General features: G+C 32.0%; 1 protein-coding gene across 1 annotated transcript; it reads left to right on the top strand.

Moving 5' to 3' along the window:
- The first annotated feature begins 8,814 nt into the window (after nt 1-8,814).
- On the top strand, nt 8,815-18,222 carry LOC121125309 (uncharacterized). Its single transcript, XM_040720471.2, has 4 exons — nt 8,815-9,415; nt 15,848-16,431; nt 16,504-16,749; nt 16,820-18,222. The coding sequence occupies exons 1-4, from the start codon at nt 9,118-9,120 to the stop codon at nt 17,897-17,899; spliced, it is 2,208 nt and encodes a 735-aa protein (XP_040576405.1). The 5' UTR covers nt 8,815-9,117; the 3' UTR covers nt 17,900-18,222.
- The last annotated feature ends 2,677 nt before the right edge of the window (nt 18,223-20,899 follow it).

The raw sequence follows: 20,899 nt of genomic DNA, 5'->3' as shown, positions 1-20,899 counted from the left end.
TGATGCACGATTATTTTAAATAATCCTGAGTGTTCGTTGTCCACATATGAGCCAAAGATCCCATGTAAAAATTTACTGCCCTTCAACAGAGTAAATGTTTCGTAGATGATTGAAGTCACTCAAGCAAAGTTTTTTATTATCGGTCTAAATTCTTATACTTTAATAGTCTAGTTGGTGGCTTTTAGTTATGTGCAGATTTTTTAAATTTTGGAATAATATTTCTTATACAAAAAAAACAAAAACGTTCTCAATTCTCAGATTCAGACTTCTTATCAAACCCTAATGTAGACTTATGTTAGTCGAATATCTGAAATTGTTCTTAAACTTCAAATGGAGTCTGGATTTATATAGTAATAAAGTCCAAGGGTTTTATCGAGTTGAAGACATTGTCCGTTGCAATAGCCTTTGACAATTTATATTGATTTTTAAAATGGTCCATTTAAAATCCATGTGGAATATATATACAAAACGGACACTCAATGTCTCTTTTTCCTACAGGATAGAATATATCTAGATCTGAGGTTTTACGTTACTTATTCTATGTACACGTCAACAAACCATGTAATATATGGTTTTCAAACTTTATAAAGTTGCACCCCCTCCCTCCCTCTAAAACGTTACTTATATGATTATAATGACGCCCTCCCCCTTAGCGCCTGCCCTATAGACTATAAACTACGCCTCCTATCTATTTTTGAGGCTCATATAGGCCTTAAAATACGTTTATTTTTCCCGTAAAATTATTTTATGGTGGTATTATCTACGTATTTAAGAAAAAAGAAGTTCAATTCAGTTTTTGTTTGAAAGGACAAACTATTAATAGAGGGATATTCATAATATGAGGATGTGTTAACAAGTTGATCAACCCACACTGTTTTCCTTTGATTTTATTGTCTACTTTATTGAAACATGTAATTTATGTAATAAATTTATATGGATATTATTTATATGAAAAAATAATTTTTATAGACTTTGTTGATAATGATTTGATTTTTAAAGAAAATCAAATCTGGAGTGGTTGGTATATTTGTAATATTTATACTTATTACATCACAAATTTGCAAGTTGCTCTTTTCTAAGCAAGTTGTACATCTGCGACAAAAAAATGGGATGAATAATTTTAAATGAAGGATTTAATGTACTTAGGATGATGATACTGCAATAATTGACTGGAATGTGCACTCGGTTGAGCGCAAACCCCCCGCATAAAAACAAATGGAGCTATGTAGCTTAATTTGTTCCAAAGTTTGTTCGATTATGCATTGTTTATGTCATGTGTTTCCTTGACCTTACAAAATTTAATGACCTCTTACTGTGACTGTATATAATCTTAGTGCCAAGTTAAATCAAAATTGATATGTAACTTTATGGTGTAATCCAAGTGACTAACAAACAAGAGGGCAAATACATATCCTCAGTCTAACTTTGTTGCTTCAATTTTTGACTATTTTAATACAGATTAATAAAATATCAGTATTCTGTGGCACATTATAAAGGTTCAATGCTCAATTTTGTAGTTAAATAATTTATTTTAAGACAAATAAATTGTTACTTGTACAATTTGCGTATACAAGTTACAACTTGTACAGATAGCTCAAATTTTTCACAACATTTATATGTATATAGGTGTAGTAAAAATAAATCCATTATATATTTTTTTTAAATTCCATTATGAAGGTAATTTCATAATGTCTCTTTTATAGAAACCCTCTTCTCTATTGGCAAAAAACTAGGAGAGTCGATTTTCATAAGCTTATTCTGAGTCAAATTTTTCACCAACAAAATTATTCGCAATAGAAAGGAGCAGGTTGTAATCACATGGTATCAGGTCTAGACTATAAATTGGATGCATAAGAGCCTCCCAACCAAGCTTTTGGAGATTCCAGCAACTCAATATCGATATGGGTGGCACGGCTTTATCCTGGTAGGGACACAATTCCTTTGCTATTAGCAAAGATGACCGCTTGTGTGCGATGGCTTCCTTTAGACAGTCCAATTTAGACAAAACAACTACGAATTAATAGTTTGGTCATAGGGGAGTAGCTCATAGTAGATTATTCTCTGCCAATCCCCCCAAACACACAGAAAAATCCTTCTGACTGTTGATCCTGGCTCACCCACCGTTTGCACTTGTAGTCATTGGCTTCAAAAATCCATCGATTTTATTGCAATTAAGTAGGGATTTGCAGATGGAAATTCCGTCCATGACTTTTTTTAGTTAACTTGTTTGAAACTCATACATCGATTTTCTTTATAAATCCAGCCTTATTTAAATGGCTCCAAACGGCTTTTTGTGCAAAGTTTATTTCTTGGGGAATTGAAACAGTAATTACATGAAGACGGCAACGTATTTTCAAAATTTAATCGATTTTTTCGATAATTAGTCTTCCAGAGCGTGGTGCATCTATAGTATAAAAATTATCGAAACGGAATCGACGAAAATTAAATTGCATATAATTAACTGTTACAGTATCCGAACCATAAACATGATTTACATTTTTAGCCATCTGGCTTGAGTTTTCACCTGTATCAAAGAAAAACTGTAAACTTTAGCGGATTATATCTTTGATACTTGATTTAAAAATACAGAGTGAAGCAATAATAAAATTGTGTTAAAAGTATTATTGGTACAAAATCTAACCTTACTAATACCATTTAGTTTGACCCGATCGGACTTATACAACGCCAGATCCAAATTTGCCAAATCTATATCGGAAAAATACTGGACTTCTTTTAACTAGACCTTTTAAAATGAAAAAAAAATTGGGGAAAGGAGCCTGAAAAATACATTGTCTAGGTATCTTAGTAGGCACTACGTCTTCCAGGATCTTATCATGGGACTTCGACAGCTGCAATCAATGGAATCTTTCTTGACGCTCTGGACTACATTAGCCTCCCCTTCGACCATACCTTACATTGCAATGTTAAAAAAGAGTTAAGGTTATATGAGCTGATAACGAATTATCTAATGCATGAGGTGAAAAGTCCCGGGTTTCACAAATAGATGGTCTTTTTTATAATTCACCTCATTTTCACTTAGTACAAAACTTCAGAAGACAGCTGTCAAGACTTCATAACTATTTGTTTCATGTGATTGTGAGTCATTCTGTTAAGTGTGACGATACTTTTGTTATTTCCAAAACAATTGATCAAAAACAATATTGTAATTTAGTTTAGCACTTCTTCTTGATAGAAGACAATACTGTTTGAGCTAAGCAACTGCTTGAAAGTGTCATGGGGACTCTGCTCCAGAATGCAAATTTTTAATAATAATTATAAAAATGCCAATTTTTACAGAAAAAAACGTGTTTTCTTTTGTTAAGCCCAGGATTTTTCAGTCCATATGTTACACACAATACTCTTAATTGAATGACATTAAAGTTTGACAGACTCTAATTCTAGAACACCCTGAATCAACAATACAAATGAGTTTCCCCCTGATCCTCTTAGTCTTACATTCAATTATGCATTGATAAACATATTCGGGCAAGCTCAACGTTATGTAAGGAAATATGTATGCATAAAAACCCAATAGAAAAGGTAAGGTCAATCGAATAGCAAATAGTTTTATGTCAAATATGCATATAATATGGCTTTAAAAGGTCAATTCCATTACATATTTTTAATTTGATAGAGAAATGACTTTATACGTCAAAAAAAAAAAAAAATACTTTTTTATTCGAATATAAAATTTTAGATAAAGAACTTAAATGCAATTAACTTTCTGCCGTTATTTATTATGATAAAAATCACCAAACCTTTTACGTATTGTAGTATTATTAAGCCTATAGAAAAAAAAATAGAGAAAACGCACATATTTGTCTGAATAGATTCATGGTCTAAGGATGTAGTAGGTTTGTCACGACATTTTTACATTGGTATTTTCATACTTTTTGACAATTTTTTAATTTGTTTTAAATGTCGCTGAGGGGAATTCACTTGCACTTAGAAATTATTGGATAATATTAATAATAATATTTCTTGCTTGTAAGAAAATAATTTTCTACTCATCAATTTGGGGGCTACACTATAAACAGGATCTTCTTTAATGACATAATGTAATTTCAATTACCGATTCCAATTTTAATTTAGTTGAAGTACCATTTTACAGAGTGGAGACCCAAAACTTCAGCAGCATCACTAAGTTAATAAAAACGTGATTTTTATGGACTCAAGAAAAGTCCACTCAAAGCCAATTTATGATATGTTTAAATATATATTTAGCTACATTTTGTATTTAATATATCCTTCGTCACAATCAATACTATCCTTCATACACCGGTAAACAGATTGGCATCTCTTGACGATGAACAACGCTGTCATGATGGTAGCTTGGGGCAAATTCAAATTTGAATGAGAGGGGCGGTAGACATTCTTCTCTAAGATTACTCAAACTGCAAAGTCCAGTGGGTTGAGGTGAGGGCTGAGCAGGGACACATGAATGCATGTCAGAAGTCACATGTATGGTTGCTGCAAAAGTTTTGGTTCTTCTTGGCTATATGGGAGATTTCAACACCACTTCTATCCTTAATAGAATTCTTGATTTGTAGCGGTCCAGATGGAGATGCTATCGTGTTCGCAGCCTTTTCGGCACACACACACGCGTGGAGGATATTACACAAGTTTGGGAAAAACTGTTACAGAGTAATATAGAATGAGACACAACGCTCATCCATTTCACCTTCTTTACTCATGACACGTCAGGATTCCTCAAATATTTCTTCCGGTTGTGAAATTCACCTCCTTAATAATTAGTTAAGAGGGTAAATTCTGAGGGATTACATAGTCATTTATAGAATATTACTATTACCTTTTATTATCAAAAATGATAAATTATGATATGGCCATCAGAAGAGGGAATCGACAGCTGACAAAAAAATAAATAGGGAATTCTTATGTTAGGGAAGTAACGCTGTATCCCCTTGGACTATCGGGTATACAACATATTTGTGCACATGTTGATCACGAGGTGTTTGTTTTTGGACTTTGTTCAAAGATTTGAGTCTGTTTATTAAACTGAACACTAGCCCCATCTATATATATTCATATTATCTATGAATGTACTAATATAAATCCTTAAAATATCGTTTATTTTGCCCTTATTAGTAGTTGCTATTTTTTTGTGGCCTTCACCCAGGTATTTTCATTATAGAAGAGGGGGGGGGGGATAAGAATAATAATAAATATAATATAAATGTGCCAAAGAGCCATTTATCACTTGTCAAAGAGTTGAACCGACCCGTTTTCACTCAGTTTAACATAGTGTTATTTACTTACCAAGTATTTATATTTTGCTTCAGTGTGATGTCTGCGTGCACTCCAAAAAAGAAATGCTATGTAATTTTTGAATATAAATGAACAAATTATTCACAAACTTTATTTTTAAATTATTTCTTAGATTTTGTAGATTATTTATTAAATTATAAATTATTATCAATAAAGACATGTTTTTTATCTTTTTCCTTTAGACTCATTCCATCTTTACTTATAAGCTGTGTTGTGTGGGACCCTATTTATTCGGTCTAGTCCAGTCCTATGAGTTTTTAAGACCGGTCTTAAAGACCGTCGGTCCTTATAACAGTAAGTACAATAACTGATAAAAAAAAAGTTAATAAAACGGAGCTGCGTAATGAAGGAACGACACAATGCTTATTATAGGTTTTACCCGGGAGAACATTTAAAATCGTAAAGTTTACAACGGTAATTTATTATCCATTAATTTATTTTATTTAAGAAGAAAGGTTGTGTGATATAATAAACATATAAAATATATAATAATTAAAATTTACAATTACTTGTGGGATGTAAACAATTAAGCATCACTCAACTTCTATTCTAAGGGGATTCAATTTTCTCTTCTTTTTGTGAACAATTGATTTTTCTAATATTAATGCCCCTAATCAGTTTTCTGAACGCAATTTCATTGATTCAACCCGCGAAAACTCAAGTTTTTAAGTTGTTGGAATTTCTTTTATGCCTCAGCTATGGGCCTAATTTTAATATTGCAGTTAAATTATATCCTAGATAGTTTATTTTAGCAAGGATATTATTGTTATTATGTCAATAGTTCCCACAGATTTATTTTCCTGCCTCAAAAAAGTACATCGTATTTAGTTGTCAGCTCTCGATATTTCTGCTCCCGCCCCTAATAAGTATTCTGAAGACTCATTGGTTGAATAAAAATCAGCTTTTGTACTTTGAATAATTCCAACTACCAGCTGATTTTGGCCTTCCCCCCTTGTTTTTGTTTTTAAAGGGAGAGGTTGCGAGATACAATAAAAGTAAAGACATGATAGGGGTTGTAAATACTTGTATATATATTTCTTTTTTGTTAAAAATAAATAAATATATGAAATTCTAATGATTTTATTAGTTCTCTAATCCAGTAGAACTATTCAGATGGGCTTAAGTTGTATATATTCGAAACGACAATAGGTTAGGAGTAAAAATAAGAGCCATATCATTGGATCTTTCTTTGGAATGACATTACAAATATCCACACCTAAATACATCTTAATCTAGAGCACTATTGTGCATTTTTCTACCTCATAATACTTCAAACACAACAAACCTACTTTGTCATGCCTGTGCAGTTGACTACATTAAAAAAGGCCATATATATAAATGTATCATCATGCCTTCTATCTATATATGTATACTTTGTAGTGATGCGTTGTTTATAAAAGGATCGTTTGTTTTGAAAATAAAGGCGGTTACCAAATCAATCCTGTGTCAACACATATATAGAAGACTCCAAGTGATGATATAATTTTTGAAGCTGGTTATTTGGGGTCCTAAACATTCCATTTTGATAACAATACAAACCTTATTTGCATTGATATTCTTGGAAAATAGTGAATTATTGGATATCAAAATGGGACCAAGAAATAAAACTACTCAAACCCTTTTTGTTTATCAAAAATATACGCTATTACATCATTATACAATCTTATTTCCAATAGTGCAGATAAGGGGTTGGCAACCTATGGCACGCGAAGGCATATTCACTGGCACGCACATATTAGAACATATTTCCTTAGTTTGTGTATCTATTTTACCATTATTGTTGGTAGTGGGACACTAATTGATTAGAAACGTTGAAGTTGGCACTCACTGTCTCAAAGGTTGCCTACCCCTGGTGTAGATGAAAATTAAATTTTAAAAGAGAAAGAATCAAATAGTGTGTTTTTTAACTAATTATACTAATATGTTGTCCTTATTTGATAAAAAAATTACGGATCAACCCATTTTTATGGATATATAGTACATATTACTTTGATTTAATTCAAATATCACTGGTTATCATTGACATGATGTAGTATTCTATCCAGGAATTAAGTCTTTTTTTTAATTTTTGAGCTATTGATTTATTGGAAATTTTTATACAGATTTATTGGAAATTTTTTCGTTTTACATAGTAAAAAGAACAACTTTGAGCTTCCGAAATGGTGTCTACATCAATTATGATATAATTTATGACGTCATTGAAGATTATAGTGTGCAAAGTAATTAGAAATAAACTACGTGTTCATTCAAGATAGATGTGGTAACCCACCATCTTAAGTGTAAATGAACGATTTGTTCGATTCAATTTTCAAATAAATTTTAAACTACACCATAATTACTTTATTATATATTTTAAGAATGGATGTATGGTTATTTATCTATATTTCTTATATTAACCAATAACTACCTGTAAATATTTGGGTATTTAATTTAAAATTTTATCAGATTTTTTTATTTTAGAAGTTTCAATTTCAGTATATTTCATTATTTTATTGAGTTATACTGGAAGCTTAACAAAGTACTAATAAGTTATTTACTAACTGGTTAACAGGAATATAGAAATTAAGTTAGTAGAGAGAGTTCCTTTTCCCATCACTAATACCCTAGAAGTAGAACACTTAATTGATGACACAAAGAACGCCAGAACAAATTTGCATAAATTCTTTACAACTGTACATATTCATAATCTAAGATTTAAATAACGTTCAACTATAAACGTACACCTGTAGCTGATCAATTGTTCTCAAAATAGAAGTTGGATCTGGGAAAGAGCAGTTTTGTAACTCTTTGTCTATATTGGAAAATACATTTGTGATATATCAACATTAAAACAATTCTGAACAAAGACTGTAAAATCCTATTTTTTTAAATTCAGGCCAATATTTCATAGATGTACTTGAGTCAATTAGAGGCTTTTTATTCAAATTTGTGGGTTAAATAAGGTTAACCAAGAGTTTTAGCTATAGTTTAGGCCCTTTATTTGATTTAAGGGACTTATATTGGCCTCGATATGGTCTCTCAAATAAAATATATCACCATTTTAATTTGACAAATAATTTTGGTTGCAATTTCTGGCGTTCTCAAAAGGTTAATAAGAATAGTTTATAGATGGAACTTGACGATAATCTGCGGAAGAATACAAAATTAATCCACTCTCAATTTTGAAAATAAGTAGTTAAAGCTTGCTTTTGTGCTGAACTATCACTTATTATATTAAATATCCTTGAAGATGAACACAGGCAGCAAGTGAGTAAGCAAGCAAGCAAAAGGGATGCGCCTTTGCAAAACCCAAGACGATGAACGCGCTCAGTTGTTGAAGAAGCTACTACTCCTATTTCTCCTGTGAGGAAGAAGGAACGGACGAACGCACCGCTGCTTAAGCAGAGAGCGCTCTGTAAATGGGAAAAATTTGAATTAAAATTACCTGTAAAAATGCCGCTATTTCATATTATATGAAGAAAAAAATAATAATAATATTATCTAGTGTACAACCAAAAAAAAAAAAATATATCGACCGTCTTTTTTAGCCAGTCAAGTCAGAGATCTCACTGTGAGTGCATGCATGTACGAGAATTTGTGCTGTTGTGTGTTGTAGACTTATCGAACACTATCCTACAACACTAATTTGACGTCATCTCTCATTAATTGGAAAGAATATTCATCAAATCATCATCATGAGGAGATGAGATCACATCATCACATCAGATTGAAATCCATCTACTCTAGTTCTTGAAATTGAAAAAAAAAAAAAAAACAACCATCCGTACACCAACATTGGACTATTAAATTAAATAAATAAACTCCATTTGTAATCCCCTACTGACAAAAATCATGTTACTCCAAGCCGCACAACAAAATCAGGGACAAGATTTTGTATCAGTCGCAGTTGCAGCAGCTGCTGCTGCGGCAGCAGCCTCTGCAGGATCTCCCGCAGGATCCACCGGTGCGGATCATAATGGAAATTCAGGGAAGCCCGGACTTACAGCCAGTAGTAATTTCGTTGGGACCTTCCCTTTTAGCGCAAGTCTTTTTGGACCTCTTCATTCTAATAAAATGGAAGAGGATCGAGGGAGCAATCTCGGATCACGCTCTGGAGCATCCAGTCGTGGAACATCTCCTTCGTCACAAGGTAAGAGAACACACTTCATATAAGGGGTTTTATACAATACAATGACTATTGGCTTAAGTGATTAGTAAAACGCTGCGAAGTAAAAAAAAAGTGATTCACGAAAAATTGTCAAAAATTATTTATTGTTTCTAATTGATAAAAACAACAGAAGAATTACAAGTTATTTTTATGAGTAGCTAATTAAATCATTACAAAACAAAATAGTTTATGATAATGGAAAGAACTCATAAATACGTGTAAAGTGTAAATTCGCCCCATAAAAAATTAACATTTTTTTTTTTTGTGATTTCACACAACGTAATTATTTTATAAAGTGCATTTATTTTATTCCTATACTTTTTTTTTTTTTTTTTTTTTTGAAGAGAAAATGAATCCACGCATCAAAAGGTCAAGTTTACTAATAAGAAAACCCCGAGAATTCTCTTAATCATTTAAATTGATTTCAAAAATAAATTCAAGTTTTTGATAAAGTGCATTATTTTATAGAACATAAAATATATAAGAAATAAAAAATTGGCCAGTTAATGTAATAAAAAGACATAAAAAACAAATAAAAAGTAGATTTAGTTCAAGCCCTGATAAGTCATTTGACTTATCATATAAACTTGCTTGGAAGTGAGTAGCGCAAAATTATATTTAGAGTCTCATCGTAAAAGATTAACAATATTTTATTCACTATATTACATATACGTTAATTTTAATAGATATTTTCTGGTAGAAATTTTACATATCTATATATATATACATATGCGTGCATATATCAACACAAAAACAATCTAGAAGAAAAATCATATATAAATATTAACCCTTTTCTGTTAATTATGAGATTCATAAACTATTTCTGGAATGGATTAATGTACCCGCGAGTTCTAACTACAGTTTGAAGCCTTTATTTTATACATAAAGCACTGTTTAGCACTGATATATTCCCTTTCTAATAATATAAGATTTATTTGTATTTTTTCCCCCTATAAAAATCAATAATTTTTTCCGATTTTTACATACACTTGTGTTGTGTCAAGGCAAAAACCATTTTGAAGAAAAATCAAAAAGTTCATGAGTAATTCAAAATTTATTTATTTTTTATTTCATATATTTATTGACCCATTTCGGCCAATTATGAGATTCATTACTTAATTTCTGGGATGAATTGAGATACCCAGAATTATTAACAGTAGTTTAAAGCCCAAATTATGTATTTGAGAAGCTTGATTTAGTATCCATATGGAACTTTTTAAATATATAGTTTATTTGATCTTTTTTCTATAACAGATTGAAAATTTATCCGATCTCATTAATTTGCAATTTGCAGTGCTTTCGAATGATTTATTAATGTATATGTAGATATTTAAATACAATTATTAGGCAAACTAACATTTGTTAAAATACTGCAAATCATTCAACATATCTTATGCCCCTTAAATTATTATTAAAGTAAAGTTGTACATTAAAAAAAATATATAAGTTGAATATTAAAAGTAAAAAGTACAATTAAGGTTGCCACAAATTAGTGATGGGCTTTGGGCGGCGTCCAATGTTTACATTCACAACCAAAAGACTTTCTGCATTTCATAAAATATTCAAACCTGTATTAAGCAGTCAGACAAGAAAAACTGAAAAGTGATCGCTTAATTAATCCAAGCAACTTCTTAATTCGCCTTCCTATTTTGTAATAGTTTTAAATTTACAAACTGGATCAGGCCGTTGATTGTAGTAACACGCTTAACACAGATGGCTGTTAGACCAGGTTTGATTGTATTTACAATATTAAAACATTTGCTAATTTCTTAAAGTTGATATGGCTACCTGCATGTATTCATAAATACAGTCAAATCCGTATTTAGTAGTAAAGGCAAAGGATGCTGAAAAAGCAAAAGTATAGTACAAGTTACTTCTTAAATTCGATTTTCTATTTTGTAACAATTTTAAATTAGAAAACTGGATTAGGCTGCCTAGCTTTGTGACATGCTTGAAACAGATTGCTGTTAGATTCGGTTGGATCCTATTTATAATATTAGAAAATTTTCTTAAAGTTGATATGACTATCCTATGTATGTATAAATACAGTCAAACCTGTTTAAGCAGTCAGGCAAGGGATATTGAAAAAGCTACAGCTAGTGCAAATAACTATTCAACGATCTTTACCTTTCATGCAACCATTATAAATTTGAAAACTGGAAAAGGCCGCTTAGCGCAGTGACACGCTTAAAACTGCTGGCTGTTATAGCAGATTTGATTGTGTTTACATCATTTGCAAGTTTTCAAATTGATAAGACTGCACTCTATACCAGTTTTTAAACTCTTTATTACATCACTAATAATTTAATGTAATTATTTTGGCAAATTATTATATTTATTAAAGATTTGCAATGTAGTAAAATATTGTCCATCCCATTACTAAAAATAATAACCCGAAAACGGGAGGGTCCAGTATTTACCCAGTAGTCGTTTTAAGTAGTTTTTTCTACATATACTCATATAATCGTAAATGATATGTATATTATTTGTTTTTTATTAAACGCCCCTTGTACGTATCTACGACTCGCAGTTGGAGGTCCTCGCCTTTTTGATTATAATATTATACATACTTATCAGTTAGTATACTAGATACGTGCTCAGTCTATCTGTATCTATCTATATTAGGACGGTTCGAATTCAAAATGCTTCAAATTTCGGTTAAGTTGTTGTCATAGAGTAACCACAAAAAATTTATGTGTAGAAAAAAGTCTTCTGGTTAAATCGAACATCTCGGCCAAAGTTTCAAAAAAATCAATAAAGTTGTACAAATAAACTTTATTCGTTACTTTGTATAAACCACTTTTGAGTTAAATTTTTCTAACCAATAACAAATATTATTTAAGTATTTTAGAAAGTCAGCCTATCGAGCGAAAAATTCATAACTTAGTCAAAAGAAATTCAATGCGTTATTTTGCAATAAATAAATTTGATGGATATTTTTCTAACCTGTAATACATATATAGTTGAGAAGTTAATGCTTAGAGTCCCTCTATGAAGCAAAAAAGATGAATAACCTGAGGAAATTTTAATTATCCGCGTATAGCACGCACTTTTTTTACATTTCCAAATCGGCGAGATTCAAATTTCTTAAGTTATCTCCTTTAAAAAAATGGAAAAATGACTTCAGGGAATAAATTATAAAATATGTTTGAATTGTCTTTCAATGTATATTAATGCAAAAGTACAATAAATGCTATATTTTAAAAGTAATTGACTTAATTATGAGTTTTACATTTTCTCAGACTTTTATGGCGATATGCGGTGACTTACAAATGACGTCATAGAGCAATGAAAATTTGCATATGTTATTTTTATACATTATGACAACTTTTGCGCTCTGGCTGTACTGGTAATTCGTCAAAAAGTTGAAGGCACACACCGCCCTAATCTACATACGTAGCCATATATTTTTTTCTGTTTCTATCTTTCTCGTTCTTTTTATATATACCAACATTAGACTTTAGACTCCTCCTTTTTCATATAAAGAAATTTTCTTTTTTTTTTCCTTCATGCAAATGATATGCATATAAGTATGTAAGGTTCCAAGGCAGGAGCCAATGAAGAGAGCGCTTCCTCGGAATGAAGGTAATTCCGTACATGAATTAATAACATTAAATAATACATTCATGTAAAGGTGAGGGGGAGGGTAATTATTATCAAGTACCCGTCGCTTGTTTCATTAATATTTATATATATACAGGGAAATTGTTTAATTATAGTTTGTCTTTTCTTCATGGGAAATTAAATCGATGATGTCATGACAAAGGACATGAAATCCCTCTTATATATATATTGGACCCTTGTTAGACGACATCTTAATTACCCTTGGTTACATATCCAGGGTTGAGGGCCAAATTATCCTTACTCAGACATTACAAATATAAGTATTATTGCCTTTATGAGTGGTTCCCAACCTGTGGATCGTGATCTCAACTAGAGTCACCTAAGCCTTCAAAAAATAGTTGATTGTTTGAATCAACAAAGGTCCTTGTTCTAATTATAATAGTCAACTTAAATCAATTTATTTTGATAAATTTCGGATTGCCCAAGATAAATTGGAAGGGGATAATATAAAGAAAAGAAAATGTAGGGTAGAACTTTTCAATATGGATTTACTTTCATAATTAAAGCAGGAATTGAAAAGTCAGAATGCTTGCTACGAAATGATGTCAATCGAATCGATGAAGTTCTGCAAAAATTAAATGCTATTAAGACTCAAAACATCCTAACCTTGCAAGTAGGGATGTTCAGTATTTTAAACATAAAGCTAATGGTGTAAAAAACAACAAAACACTTGATTTTGGTGGCAAGTACCAACAACAAAATATGACAGTCCTTAGCTCACTAAATGATGTGAAGGAAGATCAAGCAAATTAATTTTATCCATAGGGTCATTGCAACTTGAAAAACGTTATCAAAGTGTCACAGTACCATAAAGGTTGGGAACCACTGATCTATTTGTAGGTTATTGTTGAAGTCTAATATTTAATATTAATTTGCAAAAACAAAGAAATTCAGACCGATGAAATAAAAATATAGATATACATTTTATTTTTGTTGGGTATAACTGTACGAGGTACATTCAAGTACTGCCGTACTTGAATATTTATATTGATATTATACTCAAATATCATTGACATCAGTTCTTCTCACAGTGGGATTATACTATTACCGCCGATGACGGCGGATTCTGAACGGATTTCCCTCCTTGAACAAACAAAACTGTAAGCCACCAAATTTTTTAGCCATACAAAGTTTATTTATGAATAAAAACTTTATGTTTTTGATTTATAAATATGAGTCATTTAGACCATTCCTTCCTCCAAGCACCCTTGTATTTGCATGTGAGCTCAGCTTAACGACATTTTTTTAAATGTTGCTAGTCGAAAAAGAGTACCAATTTCGGGACCGGGGCAACACTAAAATATATTGTCAACATGGGAATGAAATCGAACCAAAAAAAAAAAAAAAAAAGGGAAAAAATTATTCCATATAATTTTTTCCTTGTCACTTGTGTTTGTTTTTTTCTAAAATTATTATTACATATTATTATTTGGTAAAATGAAAGAAGTGCCGAGATAAGAAAGAGCGTTTTACACGGTACGAAATATAATAAATCTCCTCATACAATTATTATATTATACATCTGAAATGATAAAAGTACGTTTTTAAGGAAATTGGGGACTTTACTTTTTCAGCTTGATTTATGTGACTAAAAATTTTATTAAATAAAAAAAGTATTGTCCCTTTTTACTTAGATAATAATAAGAAAATACATTTTCGAAAAAAAAATCGATAATTTTTGCATTTTAAAGGAATAAAGCCATCAATACATATCTTTAAAAAAATATCTATTTTTGGGATTTGTACACTGATTTTCACTCCAGAAAGAACCAATTTCTACCCTAAATTATGATTTAATGCTCACTATATACGGATTGGCATCTACATATATATATATATATGTATGTGTGAAAACATGGGAAATAAACTGAAATTGTGGAGAAAAAAAATTTTTTCATTATGACTTCATAGTTTTTTAATACAAAAATTTGTGGAAATTATAAATCCTACTAATAAGAAATTTGATTCTTTGATTGAATATCTTTTGTAATTTGATATTGTTTGGATTTTCTGATTGATTTTTTCTGTCTATGCGAGTGGGGATTAGGATTTACGAAACGGATGTAACGAATGGTTTTTGATTGTTTTTTGTAATGCAAAATGTTTTTATTTTAAATTGAGGGGTTTTTTTTTTTCCATGAATGAGTATTATTTTGCAAAAATGTAACACTTTTGCTATAATAGCATCACCGCACTCCCTCTGACGTATATATTTGTCTTGAAATTCCTGTTTTGTTCCCGAAAAAAAAAAAAAAATCTTACTATGAAATCAGTCTAAGGAATGATATCCTAGTCGAATATTTGTTGTCTTAGTGAATTGTTGTTCGTTTTTGTGGTTCGCTTATTTTTTGTGCTTGAAAAGAATGTGTGGCTTTATTTTTTTTTTCACTTGCGGATTTTTCTAAGGTGTTGATTATAAGTGATGAAAAATTTATACAGTACTTCTCACTTATCTTCTACTCATTTTTGCTATTGTAAGTTGGTTTTTCGAAGCTGGGGTTCACGTTTTTGTTGTTTTTTTCGTTTTTTTTTCTTGTTGTTGACATTATCAGTTGAATTAAATATGTAGAGTCTATTTAATAAAAGAATAAATGTCAAGATAATCATTAATGGTCATGAATATTAATTAATTCATTCAAATCCAATTAAGAACACATAAAACTGATCATGATTCTATTATTAGAAAAGTATGACAAAAAAATTATATTCATACTAATGAAAAGACAAAACTAGTTCCGTCTCACCATAAATAACCGTACATTCCACTTACATTTTACTCATTTCTTCCAGATCCCATTATCCATTCCTCTAACCTATCCCATCATCACATCTCTCCTGGAGAGGATGAAGACGAAGAAGAGCTGAAAGGCTCTGGGGGAAGTAGTAGTACTGGAGGAACTCTCCGTGTTCGACGACTCTCAAGATCTCGTTCCCGTTCCCCCGTTGATCGTAAACGCAATGAAGAGTCACCCTTGGGTCTTTCTGACTCATTCATGGACTTTACACCATCGACGACGAATACTAGCCTATCATCCAACTCTGTCCTTGGATCCCCATTTACGAACCTCCACCATCATCGACATCTTTTGGAGCCGCACTCAAACACTCTTCATAACCACAACATGACCTCTCCTACCTCAGCTCACGCTGTTGCCGCTGTGTCTAACAACAGTTTTATTAGTAATAAGCAATCCATGCTGAATTCATCCAAGAATCATTCCAATTCGCCATTAACTACCTCATCCTCTGCCACTGGGCTCAAGGAAATCCTCGACAATAACTCATCATCGTCATTACCACCCACTTCCAGCTCTTCTGCCATTCAACAAGCCATTGCAGCAGCATTCCAAGCTGGACAATCATCCGTTCAGCAGGTAAGGCAGAAACAATCTTTTTTTTTTTTTTCACTTGAGTTGTACTCACAAATCTTTTTTGAATTTTTTTAGTCAAGTGCGATGCAGTTGTTAGCTCTAGGTGCTAATCCACAGCTGTCCTCTGTCATGGGTCAAAATCCACTTCTTGCAGCTGCAATTGCTGCCTCTCAACAACTTCAACCTTCAAACCAGTCTGGATTCGATTTGGCACAACAGGCACAAGCTGTTCAAGCCTTGGCTCAGATACAACAGTCCCTCTCTCTATTGAATCCTCAAGTCAACATGATGAGCCAAAATACTTCCCTTCTTCAAAATCCTGTAAGTTCGTCTATAATCATTACTTAAATTGCAAATGAATTCAACTCTGTATTTTTTTATTTCCTTCTAGCTGCAAGCTTTAGCCCAAGCTAGCCAACAACTTCAGAACTTATCCAGTTTTCAGGATTGTTCATCTTCTGATAAAGTTGCACTCCCACCTTCTACCAAAATTCTAACAAACCATTCATCCTCGTTGTCCTCGGTTTCTCAGCGCATTCCTCCCTCTCCAAGAACATCCAAGGCCCTGGTTACATCTCCAAACTCTGCTACCAAAAATTTTCTTATGACCACCTCCACTCCTGTAGGCGTCATGCTCTCATCCTCATCTTCAGCCTCTTCTCCGTCTTCTTCAGGATCTCAAGGACTACCAAATATGTACACAACAAGACCTTCCAATCTCCCAACTCGTCTTGATTTGCCCCCGGAGGAGAACACGGATCTTGAAGAACTGGAGCAGTTTTCCAAATTATTCAAGCAAAAGCGAATAAAATTGGGCTACACCCAAGGAGACGTAGGCCTCGCCATGGGAAAAATGTATGGAAATGACTTCTCTCAAACCACGATATCCCGGTTTGAAGCTTTAAATCTAAGCTTTAAAAATATGTGTAAGCTCAAGCCTCTCCTCCAAAAATGGCTCGAGGATGCGGACTCTACTCATCATACAACAACTACATCTCAACTCCTCTCCCCAGCCAGCCTCACAACTGCCGAGGCCATTAATCGCCGACGTAAAAAGAGAACTTCAATTGACACCACAGTGCGGATTGCACTCGAAAGGGCCTTCAACGCAAATCCCAAACCAACATCGGAGGAAATAACCTATGTTGCCGACGGATTGTGCATGGAAAAAGAAGTAGTTCGTGTCTGGTTCTGCAATCGACGCCAAAAAGAAAAACGCATGAATCCCAACTCCAACATTTCACCAAGTGGATCTCCCACACCTAGCTTCTACAACCCCACGTCCCTCACACCCACTCCTCCTTCCTCCATTCCATCCTCATTCCTCTGCTCTAGTGGAGGACTATCTCCGCCTACTTCTCTATCCTCAACAGGGAGAGGAGTCTCACCCCCACTCTCAAACATGTCCTTCCCTATTCTACATCAGCCCCAATTCATGGCCACGGATCTGAGTGCTAAATCCTCAGACTAATAATCTTGGAAGACAAAGGAATGCTTTAATTAAGTTAGTTAGTTAGTTGTTAGTTAATTAAAAAATGAACTTTAATCAAGGAATGATGATGACGTAAGAGCTACGATGATGTTTGTATAATAAACTCCAACTATGATGATGATTATTATAATGTTATTTTTATTACATTCATACTTACAACGTATACAAAACATATTATATATTCACTATATTTTCGCATCTTTTTACAATTTTTGGTGTACATATTGTATAACGTGTTCTACTAAATATTATGATACTGATTATATTATTATTTAGAAATAATAAATTAAATTTTATTTAAACCACTCAGAGTCAATTCCTTACATATTATTATGTAATAGGTTCTTAAGAAATGATTAAAAACTGCAGAAGTAAGACAAAAAATTATATTCTAAAGTATAAAAAAAATACTCAATCATGGCACATAGTCTCATCCAGCTCGGATAACGTCTTGGAAATGGTTCTTCAACTACCTGGAGAATTCATTTTCGTTCACTAACTTATTCACCCGCTGAACACCACGTTTGAGGTCTTTATGGCTATCAAAATCGTTATCTCAGAGCAGGTGCTTCAGCTTCAGGGAGAAAAATCGGCCACTGAGATTGAGATCCGGACTGTAGGACTCTGCTTGATCGTTTCTACCTTTCCCCACGTTAAGAACTGCACATCCCTCGCTCAGCCTTGTTGGTCTGAGAGAGAGAATCGTATACCTACACGCTGAGGATGTTTTTAAAGCCCAGATCATCAGTCAGGATTCTAAAAATTGCTGTGTGTTGTAGGGAACATAAGTAAGGATGTGAAAAGAGTCTAAACTTTTGCAGATGTACATTATGAAAAAAGTGTAATTTGGTAACCTTTAAGATACTCTCATTAATTATTTCTCTCCTTTTTGAAAATTCAAACGTATCAGCATTCAAGGAGCAATATAGTTTATCGTGATTGCTGTCAGCAGATATTTCGTCTCTCACAGAAAGCAACATATATCGTGTGTAAATCGTTTGTATTTTTTTGCTGACCTCTTCTTTTGGAATTGGTAATCTAAAAAATTAATTTTCTATTCCCAAGCTGTTGTCATTCTTATTAGTGATGGGACAATTAAAAAAAAAATCCCAATGCCCTTTCTTATGCCATTTTAGTAAAATTCCCAATGCCGAGTTCAATTCTTTAATATTTAAAATAATAGTTAGAAAATACCTTCTTCTTATGATTGTTTTCAAAGGATAATATTTAAGGGGGTCAAGGCGAGGCTAGGTTTATTTTTTATTTTATTAGAAGGATTACATTTTTGGGTAAAAACTTTAAATATTAAATATTTCGAAAATAAATTTCAGAAATACAATTTGGTATCTAATATTTTTTTTTCTTAAAACCACACAATTATTGACAAATACTTAAATTTTCTGGAAAAAAAAATTGAAAAAACCATGGCTAATCTCAAAATATTTCAAAAAAAAAAAAAATCTGTTTGCAATTTTTTTTTTTTTTTGAGAAAATTTTCAAAAATTCTCAATTGTTCAGAAAAAATAAACTTTTTTGTAAAAAAATTTAAAAAATCACAAGTTGTTTCCCAAAATTTCAATGATTAATTTTCTAATATCAAATTTTTTGAAAATTTTTTCAGAATAAATAGTTTTTCCCTGAAAATTTAATTTTTTCTTAAAAATTTTTTTAATTCATAAGTTAAAAAAGGGGGTACAAAACAGTTGAACATCGTTATTTAATAAGAACCAGAATTGCAATTTAACATTATTCGCCCCAAGCCAATTCCAATTACAAAAACAAAACAAAAAAACCACCCGATTAATCATCCTATCACTAATTATTATTTCACTATTGAGTAGTTACCTTCCTTTTCTACTAAATTCAATTATATTCAATTGTAAGTCTATGTTGGAGTCGGAGGAGAATTGAGGGCGGCATCCGAGTAATTCTTCCCAATGTCCTAGTTTAATTCCTTCTCCCCTACCCTTTCGCTACAGCTGTTTGTAGGTGATCTAATGGAACGTCATGACAGCTAAACTGTTTCTCTCCGAAACATTTTGCAAATTGTCTGATTTAACATGTTGATTTTCCGCTTCTTTTATTAAACATGCCCAAAATACACTGGATTTTCTACACTAGACAAATAGTTCTTTATATTTTTACTCTCGCTGGGATATGACTAATTTTACATGGCTTATATTATGCATTTTGTTTATATTTCAAATGGAACCCCATTTGTTCGCTACCTTGCTTTAGAAATAATAATAATTATCATTTGTATGTGCTATTATGTTGTGAGTTGACATAAAAAACAATATTTCCCTCTAAGGCTCTAAAAACTAAATCTCGGACTAAACTCTTCCATTCAAGGCCGATGGAGTTGATGAAGGACTGTTGTTTTGAAGTGGTTTAATTCTTTTATTATAATGATCCTTTTTTGCTTAGAATTAATCAGTAGCATTTGCTGGTAGTTATATATTAGTTGAAGAATAAAAAAGTACTCAATTTTGAGAAAAACCATTCTAGCTTTTTTTTTTGTTGATGGACTACACATACACTCAAACCTGATGTAAACGGTCAGGCAAGAAAAACTAAAAAAAATGACTGCTTATTGGAGATGAGCTCTTAACCAAGTTCCTTATTTTGTAACAATTCTATATTTGAAAACTGGCTACTTTGTGCTCTGAAACGTTAAAAAAAGTAGCTCTTAGAAAAGGTTTGATTATATATATATATATATACCTATTAACTTCCATATATCCGGCATTATTTTCTCTTTATGTGTGTATTTTTTGTGGGGATATCAATTCTTTTTTATTTATTTTTATAGTATTGACAGAAAACGGACTCATGGATATTATTAGCTATGTGTGAATATTAGGGCAATGATCCCCAAGGGCTTTTATAAAAGTATGACATATATGTATGGAAAGGCAAAGGGTTTGTAGATAGTTAGGAGTTGATTTTTACAACCAACATCATAAATAAATAACTTTT

This window comes from Lepeophtheirus salmonis, chromosome 10 (assembly GCF_016086655.4).
Source record: "Lepeophtheirus salmonis chromosome 10, UVic_Lsal_1.4, whole genome shotgun sequence".
NCBI classification, from domain to species: domain Eukaryota; kingdom Metazoa; phylum Arthropoda; class Copepoda; order Siphonostomatoida; family Caligidae; genus Lepeophtheirus; species Lepeophtheirus salmonis.
Note: the sequence above shows the minus strand (reverse complement) of the source record. Positions and strands in the feature narration are given on the sequence as shown.

Bases quoted from the DNA above. Each gene is read 5' to 3' on its own strand.
- LOC121125309 (XM_040720471.2), top strand. From the start codon at position 9,118: ATGTTACTCCAAGCCGCACAACAAAATCAGGGACAAGATTTTGTATCA. The intron at 9,416-15,847 runs GTAAGAGAACAC...CATTTCTTCCAG, and splicing joins AACATCTCCTTCGTCACAAG to ATCCCATTATCCATTCCTCT. The intron at 16,750-16,819 runs GTAAGTTCGTCT...ATTTCCTTCTAG, and splicing joins CTTCCCTTCTTCAAAATCCT to CTGCAAGCTTTAGCCCAAGC.